The 13,647-nt window shown below is 45.7% G+C and overlaps 1 protein-coding gene and 1 non-coding gene across 2 annotated transcripts; one reads left to right on the top strand and one right to left on the bottom strand.

Moving 5' to 3' along the window:
* Window positions 1-4,634: 4,634 nt before the first annotated feature.
* On the top strand, window positions 4,635-4,707 carry TRNAA-AGC. Its single transcript has one exon. It is a non-coding gene; the product is annotated as a tRNA-Ala (tRNA).
* Window positions 4,708-5,365: 658 nt separating this feature from the next.
* LOC119311758 (disease resistance protein RGA5-like) lies at window positions 5,366-8,915 on the bottom strand. The gene is made up of 2 exons (XM_037587456.1): window positions 7,668-8,915; window positions 5,366-7,584 (listed from the first exon to the last, which is right to left on the bottom strand). The coding sequence occupies exons 1-2, from the start codon at window positions 8,510-8,512 to the stop codon at window positions 5,604-5,606; spliced, it is 2,826 nt and encodes a 941-aa protein (XP_037443353.1). The 5' UTR covers window positions 8,513-8,915; the 3' UTR covers window positions 5,366-5,603.
* Between the last annotated feature and the right edge of the window lie 4,732 nt (window positions 8,916-13,647).

Below are 13,647 nucleotides of genomic sequence, written 5' to 3'. Positions count from 1 at the left end.
TCCGAGTTCAGCACACGTTCAGCCCGATGACATCCCTCGAACTCCGATCCAGCCGAGTGTTGAGGGAGAGTTTCGTCAGCACGACGGCGTGGTGACGATGTTGATGTTCTACCGACGCAGGGCTTCGCCTAAGCACCGCTACAGTATTATCGAGGTAGACTATGGTGGAGGGGGGCACCGCACACGGCTAAGAGATCAATGATCAATTGTTGTTCTCCTAGAGGTGCCCCCCTGCCCCCGTATATAAAGGATCAAGGGGGCGGGGGCGGCCGACCAGGAGGAGGGCATGCCAAGGGGAGTCCTACTCCCACCGGGAGTAGGACTCCCTCCTTCCTTGTTGGAGTAGGAGAAGGGGGAAAGAGGAAGGAGGGAGGAAGGAAAGGGGGGGCCCCTCCCAATTCGGATTGGGCTTGGGGGGGGGGGGGCGTGCCCCCTCCCTTGCTCCTTTCCCCTCCTTTCCACTAAGGCCCAATAAGGCCCATATACCTCCCGGGGGGTTCCGATAACCTCCCGGTGATCCGGTATTGTCCCAATCTCACCCGGAACCTTTCCGGTGTCCAAATATAGTCGTCCAATATATTGATCTTTATGTCTCGACCATTTCGAGACTCCTCGTCAAGTCCGTGATCATATCTGGGACTCCAAACAACCTTCGGTACATCAAAATATATAAACTCATAATGAAACTGTCATCGTAACGTTAAGCGTGCGGACCCTACGGGTTCGAGAACAATGTAGACGTGACCGAGACATCATGGATGAGATTATTAGTGAGGAACAGAGGAACAGAGCACCTTTGTTCAGGGGTGGCTCATTACTGATAATGTACTTGTGGCATAGGAGAGTGTGCATACAATGAAGAGGAGGAAAAGAAAAGGAAAGAATTATTCTTATGCGGTCAAGTTAGATATGATGAAAGCTTATGACCGTGTGGAGTGGTATTACCTCGAAGCAATTCTGTCAAAGCTGGGTTTCAGTATTGACTTTGTGAGGTTGATCATGAAGTGTGTATCTTCAGTTTGTTTTTCGATGCGAGTTAATGGTGAGCTGCTGCCATTCTTCACCCCATCAAGGGGGCTCCGTCAAGGCGATCATGCCTCTCCATATATTTTTCTGATGTGTGCGGAAGGCCTCGCCTCCTTGTTGATGTTTTACAATGGAGGTTTCATAGATAGAGGTTTGAGAGTAAGCTATAGATCACCGTGGGTCTCTCACCCGCTTTTTGCAGATGATAGTCTGATTTTTTTATTCAAAAGATCATAGTGCTCTTCGGCTTAATGAGATTCTGAGGATCTGTGGTGATGTTTCAGGCTAGCGAGTAAATCGGGACAAAAGCTCTATTTTTTCGCACAGACACTCCTGAGCCGGTGAAGCAAGCTATGAAAGCAGCGTTGAACATCCAAGTGGAGGCGTTTAGTGAGAAATACCTAGGTCTGCCGACGGTTGTGGGACGTATCACGAGTGGTACATTCAATCATATCGGTGAAAGAACTCATGGATATATGCAAGGGTGGTCGAAAAAGCTACTCGCATGTGCTGGTCGGGAGACTCTTATTAAGTCAACAGCGCAGGCCATCCCTACCTACCCGATGAGCACTTTTCTGTTCACAAAGAAGGTGTGCAAGAGTCTGATCTCTCCTATGGCTAAATTCTTTTGGAGCAGCTCTCTTGACAAGAAATCGATGCATTGGCACTCATGGAAGGAAATGGTAAAGCCAAAGTGCATGGGTGGAATGGGGTTTCGAGACCTACATTTATTCGACCTTGCAATGCTGGGCAAACATGGATGTCGCTTCATGACAAATGCTAATTCCTTGTGTGTAGGGGTTTTGAAAGGGCGTTATTTCCCGGATGCAGATTTTATGCAAGCTTCGGTTCCCAAGTCGGCGTCGGCTACTTGGAAGGCAGTCATCGCGGGAAGAGAGGCTCTTAGATTGGGGTTGATCGCTCGGGTGGGAGATGGAAGTACTATTTCTGTGTGGCATCAAAAATGGATACCATGTACAATCTCCATGACCCCGATCGCGAGGCCACAGAATTCAAGCATTGAGAGAGTGTTTGATCTTATTGATTCGGAAAATTGGTCCTGGAAACAAGATGTTGTTAGGGAGACCTTTCTTGCCCCGGATGTCGATGCCATCCTTAATATTCCTATCCCACGTGGGGGTGGGGAGGGCTCCTTTGCTTGGGCTTTCGAAAATCTGGCAACTACACTATGAAGATGGCTTTTTTATTTTGACCTGATTAAAATTAAGTACCGTGCTCTCATGACTCATAACGAGCATTTGGCTCTAGAGGAATGGGCGGCTACCGGGACCTTAGGGAACGACCAACAGTGTGGAAGGCCTTATATATGGAAGCTCAATGTTATTCCTAAAGTGCGAGTCTTTTGGTGGAGAGTACTCTGTGGCATTCTCCCAGATGAAAGTACTCTCAAATATCGTCATATTGCAGTTATCGACCGCTGCAAAGTGTGCATGGCTATGGGCGAGGACTTGAAACATGCACTCATTCACTGCTCGCATGCTGGTTGTTTTTGGGATGAGGCGTATGCGTGGTTCAGCCTCCGGCTCCCGCGACTTCATCCGAATTCAGGGGCGCGCGATATCACATGTGACGCAAGGTTTTCTGCCGATGGCCGTGCTAAAATCACAACAATCATGTGGTCTATCTGGCACTCCATAAACCGCATCAAGCATGGGGAAGAAGGGTGTGACCCTACAGCCACTATTCGAGCTACCAAGGAGGCTATTGCTCTCCTGGATCTTCCGCGCAAGGCAGCCGCGATTTTGCCAGGCTTCGGCTGGCGGCCACCTGACGAGGGCATGACCAAGATCAACACAGATGGTGCGTTGAACTTTGATGATGACCGAGGAGGGGCAGGAGGTGTCGCTTGCTCGGCAGGTGCTTTTCTGGGCTCGTGGTGTAAACCCTACACGGGGATCTCGGTCCTCTCATCATTGAAGCCTTTTCGATGCGAGATGGAGTTCGCTTTGCTGCTTTAAGGGGACTCTCGCATGTGATCATGGAAGTGGATTGTCTGGAGCTGGTGATGCTCTAGAAAACCCGCCACAATTCGCGTTCAATTGTGGCTCCTATCTTACTAGAAACAAGAGAGCTTAGTGATAATTTTGCTTTATTTGATGTTCAGCATGTAAACCGATCAGCGAACCTACCCGCGCATCTTTGTGCAAAGCATGCATGCACTTTGAATGTGACGGATTGCTGGTTGGAAGAAACCCCTAGCTTCCTTGTGACCAGTCTTTTGGCTGATTGTCCGGGGAATGCTTTCGTTTGAACAAAGCTCTCTGATTTGCCCGCAAAAAAGTCACCAAGAAAAACATGTTAAACTGCTACAATACTAGCCAGCATTTACGGTATAAAGAAGAAAAAAGAAGTATAGATACATTCATGTAGTCTTCAATAACAGAAGTTGTTTTCGAATGATGAGATAATAATATTGATATCTACTTACTATACATGGAAATGAACAGTAAAGCTCAAGGAACAAACTGGACCCTTTTGCACAACATCGAGTGCGCACAATGAAACACAAAGAAAATTACAAACTTAAAGACGGCAGCACAATGAGTAGGTTTAAATATTCCAATGGGTAGGTTGATTCACTCCAACAACACTTGTGGTTTGAAAGAACAGAACAATCGACTCTTGGTCATGATTTCATTCTGGAAGAAAGGATGGAAATTATATGCAACCATAACTGAAAGCTTTTTCTCAAACTGGCTAAAAATTATATCTGTGTTTTCCCATACATTATGAATGAAACGTGAAAAGACCTAACCAGATTGAGGGATGAATTATCGTAGTCTTAAAACAGGACACTGCATAATTTAAGAGAATTATTATTTTCTAACCAATGTGTGTCTATTTCTCACAATCTTCAGCACACCCATTAGTCCTTGAATAGCGGAATTTGTGTTAATAATCAAGGGAGTGGCCTAAAAGGACATTGACCCCAGGAAAGAACTCATATTTAGGACGTGGTTAAATTGAGCTCGACCTCATGTGAGCTTGGGTGAAGAGTAAAATCCAAAAAAAAAGATGATTTTTTTGTGTGTTAAACATTGGCAAATGTTTTGATTGCTTGCAAAGTTTCATCGTTGGATGACATTTGTGAAAGACCTGGCAAAAAAAAAATCAATGCTCAAATCTTTGGCATGCAAGGAGGCATTATCATTGGCTACAGACCTACGCAAATATCATCTGCTCATTGGTTTGGCCCGCCAATCGGTGATTAAAGACATTGCAGAAGATACCGGAGGAATAAATGAAGCCATTATTAAGGAGATTAAAGCCAGAAGAGCCGAGTTTGAGGCATGCATGTTTCGTTTCGAGAGTAGAAGGACTAATTTTGAGGCTCATTCTTTAGCTAGATTTGCTACTTCTCTTGAGATTGGTCGCCATGTGTGGTTTGACACCCTGCATGACTCTACTCACTCCGTTCATAAATATAAGTCTTTCTAGAGATTTTAATATGGACTACATATGGATGTAGGAATTGGAGGGAGTAGAAAATTATGAACTAATACACGATGGGTTTCCTACCTTAAAGCTATGTTGAGAAGGTGCCACGGCTTACAACAAGTAATGAACGAAAGTCATGTTGCCAACAAGGGGATGTAGCTCAGATGGTAGAGCGCTCGCTTAGCATGCGAGAGGTATGGGGATCGATACCCCACTTCTCCATTCATTATTTTTCATTTGATTTTGCAGATCTGAATATATACTATGGAAAACACCATCTTGAATTTACTTTTGCAAACTCCAAAACTCACGAACATGGGCAAAATCCTTCTTCTTGGCATAAAAGGGAGATCAAAAGCATGCGCACAATCTGTGCTGCAAACCAAGGCGGTGCGATGATGATCACATGCCAAGAGCAAAACTGTCACACACACACCATCATGATTTTGCTACCATTCGTTCTGTAGAGCAAAAGGAAAAGGCGACACGATACCCGGAGACACAGTTGCAACATTCTAGAGGAAGAAGAAAAACCCGTGCATATGTCCACAAAGACATGCCCGCAGACACGGTTACAGCAGTCAACACCGTCTTGAATTTACTTTTGCAAACCTGAATATATACCGTCTCCATCTTGAATTATCATTTGTCCACAAAGTCAGATGTACTGACACCCCTTCAATTATCCTTTTAAGTTCTATTCTATCTTCTGTCCTTCCCTATTTCATCTCATAAAGTTCCACACTCGCAGTTTGGACGGAAGTTGGATATATCAATTTCACCGGTTCACAAAGACAAAGACAAAAGGGAAGGGACTCGAGCAACAGCTGCAAAAAGCCATAGCTATAATTTACTTCCTCCGTAAAGAAATATAAGAGCATTTCTCCCTCCGTAAAGAAATATAAGAGCGTTTCTCCCTCCGTAAAGAAATATACTAGCTCCTAATGAAAAGTGTGTGCATTGCCTGGAATGATAAATGATCACTACGCGAAGTCCAGTTTGTGCAGCGGAGTCGAGACCCACATGAGCAGACCTTTTAGTTTGGTTTGAAGGAACCACCAGCCACTCAATACCTTGAATAATGTGTGAATGCAGGCTTGGATGCGCGTAAAAGTTGCTTATTGTTCTGCATCATCCGGTAGCATCTCCGGTTCACGAAACCTATGCAATGTCGGTGTCGGATTGTTGGGAAGCATACTGACAGCAGCCTGAATAGCAGCCTCCAATGCCTCGACTTCTTGTACTCTCGCACACTCACAGTAGATGTTGACAGCAAGGTTCTTGAGGGCAGAGAGGTGGCGGATGCCAAGATCAGGAGGAGAACCAAGTCCGCATGCGGTCTTCACTTCATGCACAATGATCTGAAATTCAAGCGCTTCGAGCATCGGCATCGCTCCTTCCAAGAACATCAGGTTCGTCCAGTGGACAAAGTTGAGTTTCTTTAGGCATCGGAACCCGTTGTCGCCGACAACAAGACATCTTTCTTGGGGGTCTGCCGCATTTGAGTACGACTTGAGGAATTGCAAGACAGGGAAATCCGCAAGAATCCGGAGGGTTTCCTGTACAACTTCAACCTCAATGTCTAGATAGGTGAGGTTGGCCAGTGAGGCCATCCACGCTGGGATCTTTCTGAGACACCAACCCTTTATTGTTAGTTCCTGGAGGTGGTGAGGAGGAGGGGACCAGGAATCCAACAGGAAGTTCAGTGACCATGGGCTGATGAGCGTTAAACATCGAAGGTTAGAGGTGCCTAGTTTGCCAAGAGAGGAAACAAGATTATCTGTGTATGTCATTTTATCCTTGTGTGCACCACTGATGCGCCAATCCAATCCAAGGCTTCTCAGTTTGGTCAAGCTGCCAAGTTCTTGTAGCGCGGTTACCGGGGTAGTGTAGTCCACAACTACAAGTGACACATACTCTAGAGCTTGCATGTTGCCGACTCCATTCGGCAAGTTGACGCGATGAGCAAGTAGCCATTTCAAATTCCGAAGTTTATCAATACTTGCAGGCAGTTCGCTTGTATCATAGCAGTTGAGAAGATCCAATATCACCAACAACTGCAGCTCTCCTATTTGTTCCGGAAGTGTAATGTTGTTACTTGCTCGAATCCTTAGGTATCTCAACTGAAACAATTTCCCTATATCTTCAAGATAGCAGCTTTCCAAATCCTCATTGCCATCTAGATCTAGCACTCTTAGAGCCCGGAAATTCAAAAGCGGAGGCATTCGTTCAGAGTACCTGAACATGTTGAGGGATCGAACATGAGCAACAGCCTTGGAACATGTTAACATATTTTCTGCATTAGTGCAGTCAGATGAGAGCCGGTGAACTTTGCCTTGCGGGCGCAGTACTTGTCTTTTGTCAGTAACTATAGTGACAAAATTATCTTCGACCGCCTTGGATACAATTAGATCGAGGATCAAATCATGCACCCGGCATGCATACACTCTGTCGTCGTATTGAAAATCCACCGCTTGGATCAGGCTTCTGTTTATGAGTTCATTAAAATAGCATTCCCCCTCCTCCTCCAGAGTCCTGACTCCAAAAACCTTGATGAACCCTTCAGCTATCCACCTTCTTACCAAATAATCCCTCTTGATCACATAATCTTCAGGAAACATACTCATATACAGTAAGCAGGTCCTTAAATGATGAGGAAGATCATTATAACTCAAAGACAGTATCATGTTCATTTCCTCCACATCGGAGTTTTTCTCAAGTCCAAAACCGATCGAACCACAAACCTTCATCCACTCTTCTCTTGTGTCTGACTTGGTGGTTAACAGACTAGCCATGGTAATGATTGCCAAAGGTAAACCACCACATTTCTTTACAATTTCAACTGAGACTTCCTTGAGTTGGTGTGGGCATTTATCTTCAGACCCGAAAATTCTTCTAAAGAATAGCATCTTGGAGTGATCCTCACTCAGCGCCTTCAGTTCATATACAAGATCAGAATCTGGGGAGGAGCATGATTTCGCGACGGTGCCGATTCTGGTTGTCACAATTATTCTACTGCCACAAGTATTCTCGCCGAAAGCACATTTGATAATCTTCCAGGCTTGGGTACTCCATACGTCGTCAATTACGATCAAATATCTAACACATGATAGAGAATTATGATCATCAAGACAATCAAAATGTTTATGAGAAGACAGCTAAGAGTAATTTTATTTGGATACCTCTTGTCCTGTAGGAAATCCCTCAATTCATTGATGAGCTGCTCCGTATCACCTGATCCAGTGAGTTCAGGTTCATCCTTTTTGACTTGACGGAGCATTGTTCGAAGGATCATCCCAATGTCAGGATTTTGTGACAAGGAAACAAAGGATTTGCAATCGAATCGATCTCCGATGTTTCGGTACACCTGATTAGCAAGAGTGGTCTTGCCCAATCCTCCAGCCCCCACAACTGACACCACCTTCATCCTCTCTTTTCCATCGTCCAGCAGCCTGACGAGCTCGTCCCTCGGACCGTGGACGCCAACGAGGCCCCCCAGCTCCGCGTAGAGAGCCGGCAGCCGGCGGTCGACCGGCACCACGCCGGCGCCACTAGGGCTAGCCGCCGCATCAATCTTGTACCTCTTCCGCCGGTGGCCAGCCTCGACGACGCGGGCCCTGAGCTCCTGGATCTGCTCCGCGATCCCGCGGCGGGACACCATCTCCCTCACCCTGCCCACGTAGCCGAGGACGAGCCCCACCACGCCGCCGCCGCCGCCGCCGGAGCGGCGGCGGAGCTGGCCCATGTACTCGTCGACGCAGTCCTCGACGTCGTAGCTCATCTCCCGCACCTGGTCCCTCCACTCCCTGGTCTGCGGGTCGAGCGGCGCCGCGGCGCCGGCGTCGGCCAGCCGCTCGAGGAGCGCGTTCATGCTGCTCAGCTCGTCCCGCAGGAAGGCCACCTCCCGCCGCGTGCCGCGCTGCATCTGGTGCTGGTAGCAGTCCTCCCCCAGCAGCTCGGCCAGCTTGGCGAGCAGGGAGCTCATCGCTCCCGTCGCCGCGCTCGCCATGATCCCACCCCCGTCCATCCCTTGTCGATTGCGTCCCTCCCCTGTCACGCGGAGCAGGGAGAGGACCGACGATATGGCTTTTCTGCAACGGTGAGTGAGGATGATGGAGAGGAGGAGAGAAGTCGTAGCAAATCTCTGTCTGGGTCTTCGTCAACAGCGAGAGGCGGAAGGCAAGGAAAAGAGTAGTCCTTTGGACTTTGGAGGGTGGAAGACAGGGACGGGGATACGCGGCGGTGTGAAGGCGAGGAAAACAGAGGACCGCCGCCGCTCGCCGTTGAGGCTCCGGAGGCGCTGCCGTTGGGTGCCTCTGTTCTTCTTCTTTTTTTACTTTTCTTTTTTACAACTGATTGTGCCCCGATTTTTCCGGGAGAGATTTTTTCTTGCTTTAGTTAGATTTTTTTATTATATTACTATTACATTATTCTTGACATTTATTTCTCACCCACTGCTTTGCTATTTCTACCTTCTAGCATTGGTTGCACCGGATCTCCGTCTCTCCTTCCTCGCCAGATCCACTTTGTCTCGTGGCGGTTTCTCGGCCAAGCTATTCGATCCGGAGTGGTGATGGCGGCGGGGGAAGTAAGGATGGTGTAGGTCATGAGCGGAGATGCGCGGAAGCTGTCGGCTTCGTGAAATCTGCTCGTGGTATGCGCCCTCGAGCAAGTTGAGCCAGGAGGTGTTGGCGGTGTCCAAAGAGGTGAATGCGGAGGTGGAAACACGTTTGTTGCCGGATGCCAAGGCGAAGTGCCTGCTCAAAGTGCTGCTTTGGGCTATGGAGGAGGCGGACTCGACAAACCCTACACAATAAAGAAAGTGGGCGGCGTTCAAATCCCTCATCAGTGGAGGAGGCGATGGTAATGGTGTCGTCGTTGTCGGGTTCACGTCTGATGCCGATTGTGATCCAAGACGACGAGAAGATGGTGCAATAGGCAAAGAAGAAGAAGTCAACATGTTGATCGTTCGTGTGGGCGAGGCAAGCGAGAGCGGAGCTACGGTGGCTCCTGGTCGCTCACCTCGTCTGACCCATTTGGTGTCCTTTCTTGACGCATGCAGAACGGTTCTCCAAGCATATCTAGATGAGGAGGCCTCCCTGACAGGCAATCGCTTTTAAATGCTTGCCGGGGAGGTCTCCGACAAAGATTTCGGCGAGTATGTTGTACCTCCTCAACCTAGTATGACTCCTTTGCCTCCTTGCTATTTGTTATCTCCTGTGCATACTGATGCGTGTCTAATGGAAAAAATGGTCGACGTCGTTGAATTCGACAAACTGACCTCTGTATTTTTTTATTGATGATGATTATGTTACGAGCTTGTTTCTTAAAACTGGTAAGATCTCTCACACGAATAGTCATAGAGATATGCATGACGTTGTGTGTGATTCCCCTATGTTGATTCATCTAGTTGGGGAATTAATCAGTAGGTAGAGGTTAAATGTGATTTATGATATTTGAAACCTTGATCCCCATGGCGACTGATTTAAATCGAATAAATAGCTTCTCTTAGGGTATTGAGGGTCATGATAATTTTGGCACTGGAAATTACTCTGATAGTGATAAAATTCAATTAACATTGGGTCATATTAATACTAATATTAATTGGGATAATAGTAGATGGAAGAATATAACAGTTAACAGTATTTCAGAAGAATTTTTTGATGAAAATTGAGATATCTTTGGTTTTATACCTTTTTATATGGAAAGTGCAATTGATACTAGAAAAGAAAAATCAGCCTGATGATGTAGCTTTAATAATTCACTTGGGCCTATTGACTGGATTGGGGTTGGCCTAGTTACTTGCGGTGGAGTCTTGGCTGGTAGGGGCAAAAAGGTCATATAAAAACCCCTCCCCAATTCCTAACCTCACCTACTTGAATCTGCAGGAGCCTTTCCTACCCCGAGAATGCAAGGATGAAGCGGCGTCTAGGGTCCAAGGGAAGGAAGAGGAGCTAGTGTAAGACCTTGGTCTCGACGTTATGACTGGACAATAAGGTAATTGGAGATCTAGACCCAATAGGGGTTGGCAGAGAGGGCGTAGACGAGGTAGCTACCAAAATATATTTTGTAACTTGCTAGATGGGGAAGGGTACAATATTTTTGAGGGCATGAATTCTATCTTGAATGAAAGGAGGGATGGAGATGGAGGACTGAGAGATGGTGCGGCCTCAGGAACAATAGTGGGGCTGGGACCGGATTGAATCACCAGACCATGAGTTCTTTTTGGACCAACCAGATTCAAGGAGTTCCTGGAGATACGGGTACTACCTCTAACTAGATTCATAACGAGTGGCAATTTACTACTGGAGCTCACATGTGTGCGCAGGCAGGGATGTTAGGGCATAATCTGGTGCCTCAAAATCGGCGTACGTTTGGTGTTGCTCAGGCTAGAAAATATTTAGTAGGCACCCTATATATCTCAGGTACTTGTCCAGAATTCTCCTCAACTGCTGCCTATGGAAATGGGGTTAGGTCAAATGGGTCTTATTCCAGATGATCAAACTTGGCAATACCAATACCTACTGGCCAATGTTCCTAGCAACAACGCTTCACCCGCTTCCCATGTTACTAAAGACACAAATATTATAAAGGTTATTGTCAAGAATGATGCCAAGAACAAAATGAACAAGGAAGTTATTTGTGGAAAATGCAAAGAGGCTAGGCATATTGCTAAAGACTACAAGGTTCATGTATAATGTGTGATCTGTAAGAGCGAGTCACATAAAATGGATAATTGCATTGTACTTAGATAACCACAACATGTGGCCAAATATGTGGGATATGGAGCAAAATGGCTATGGTGCTTACTGGTCCAGCATACTAAAGAGGTGTTTATGCAGGAACATGTCAATCCTACGGTAATCATTACTACTGAGTTAGGGAAACTAAATGAGGGTCAACTTGCTAAAAGTTTCAACAACATGTTTGATTGCAATTGGGCCTGGAGAGATAAATCACATAGGAGAAATTCATTTCTTATGAGATTCCCAAACAAAGCTAAGTTAGTTGAACTCAAGAACTTCAAGATGTTTACCTTAAATGGGACTCGCACTACTAGAGAAAACTCTATCAGTAGCGCGGGTTTTTGGTCTAGCAGTAGCGCGGGTACGCGAGCTACTGTAGGGCGCTATAGCTAAACTTTAGCGGTAGCGGGTTCCTGCACGCGCTACTGCTAACTCAGATAGCAGTAGCATTTTCTCCTTACAACGCTACTGATAGTTACTAGCAGCACACCCAAACCCGTGCTACTACTACTGGTCTGTATTCCAATTCTCTATTGTTCTATAGTGTACTTATTCACCATTATACAAGTTTTGATACATTAGCAATTTGGAGATTGTTATATCATTATGATCATGATGAGTTATTATATCAGTGGGTGAAAGAAACGTTTATTAGATTCAAGTGGATGGATCCATAGTGACTGCTACTTCTTGAGCTTGCGTTGGTTTTTCCCTTGAAGAGGAAAAGGTGATGCAGCAAAGTAGAGATAAGTATTTCCCTCAGTTTGAGAACCAGGGTATCAATCCAGTAGGAATTACAAGCAAGTCTCCAATCTATGCACCTGCACAAACAATCAAACACTTGCACCCAACGCGATAAAAGGGGTTATCAATCCCTTCATGGTCACTTGCAAGGACGAGATCTGTTAGAGATAGATATAAAAGATTACTAAAACGTAAAACAAAATAAAAGTAAATAAAACTCAGCGAGGTATTTTTGGGCTTTTGGTTTACATATCTGAAAATATATGATGAAAAATAGACCCGGGGGCCATAGGTTTCACTAGAGGCTTCTCTCTTAAAGAAAGCATACAGTGGGTAAACAAATTACTGTTGAGCAATTGATAGAAAAACACAAAGTTATGACGATATCTAAGGAAATGGTCATGAATATAGGCATCACGTCCATGATAAGTAGACGTACTCATGCCTGCATCTACTACTGTTACTCCACACATCGACCGCTATCCAGCATGCATCTAGAGTATTAAGTTCATAAGAACGGAGTAACACTTTAAGTAACATGACATGATGTAGAGGGATAAACTCAAGCAATATGATGTAAACCCCATCTTTTTTATCCTTGATGGCAACAATACAATATGTGCCTCGCTACCCCTACTATGTCACTAGGTGAGGACACCGCAAGATTGAACCCAAAATAAGCACCTCTCCCATTGCAAGAAAAACCAATCTAGTTGGCCAAACCAAATCGATAGTTTGAAGAGAAATACAAAGATATCAAATCATGCATATAAGAATTTAGAGGAGACTCAAATAATATTTATAGATAATCTGATCATAAGTCTACAATTCATCGGATCTCAACAAACACACCGCAAAAAAAGTATTACATCGGATAGAACTCCAAGAACATCGAGGAGAACATGGTATTAAAGATCAAAGAGAGAGAAGAAGTCATCTACACTACAAAAAAATACACTTCCGTGATGATACGTGTTTGTCATAGTAGGTCACGTTTTCTATCATGCATGTACATCCATGACGATTTTATGACAGAATCAAGATAGTCATACTTGTGCTTTCGTAGAAGTGTTCCATGACATTACCAAAATTATCATCATGAAAGTATCCACTTCCATGACGATAAATTGTTCGTCATAGAAGTGATTTCGTCAAGGGTGACCGACACATGGCATTCACCGTAATGGGTCGCCGTTAAGCTATCCGGTTCTGGTTTGGATCTGATAATCCGTTAACAGCTAGGACCAATGGGGATTTTCCACGTGTAAAATTCTCAATGGCCAGAGGAACCACGTGTCGGCTCACCGTTGGGACATATGTCATCCACTCATTGGACCGAAGGCGCCTATGATACATTAACACGTGGCACGGCCCAACAGAGGCCCATTCTGATGAAAAGGCCGGCCCTTTTGACTTGGTCAAAGGTAGCGGGCCGGCCCATGAAAAGCCTGTTAATGACCTATTCGCATATAGCCCATTTACAACCCGCTAAGTCACGACCCATTACGGCCTATCCGAATTAGGCCCAGTAGCATCATCTAGGCCGACCAATATGATTCTAGCCTGTTGTAACTTCTGGCCCATGTATTGCCCATGACGTCTTTCGGCCCATATGAGGCCCTTTGTAACTCTTGGCCCATTAACGACCCGTGGTGAAACTGGCCCGTAATGA

Source organism: Triticum dicoccoides, chromosome 5B (genome assembly GCF_002162155.2).
Source record: "Triticum dicoccoides isolate Atlit2015 ecotype Zavitan chromosome 5B, WEW_v2.0, whole genome shotgun sequence".
Classification (NCBI taxonomy): Eukaryota; Viridiplantae; Streptophyta; class Magnoliopsida; order Poales; family Poaceae; genus Triticum; species Triticum dicoccoides.
Note: the sequence above shows the minus strand (reverse complement) of the source record. Positions and strands in the feature narration are given on the sequence as shown.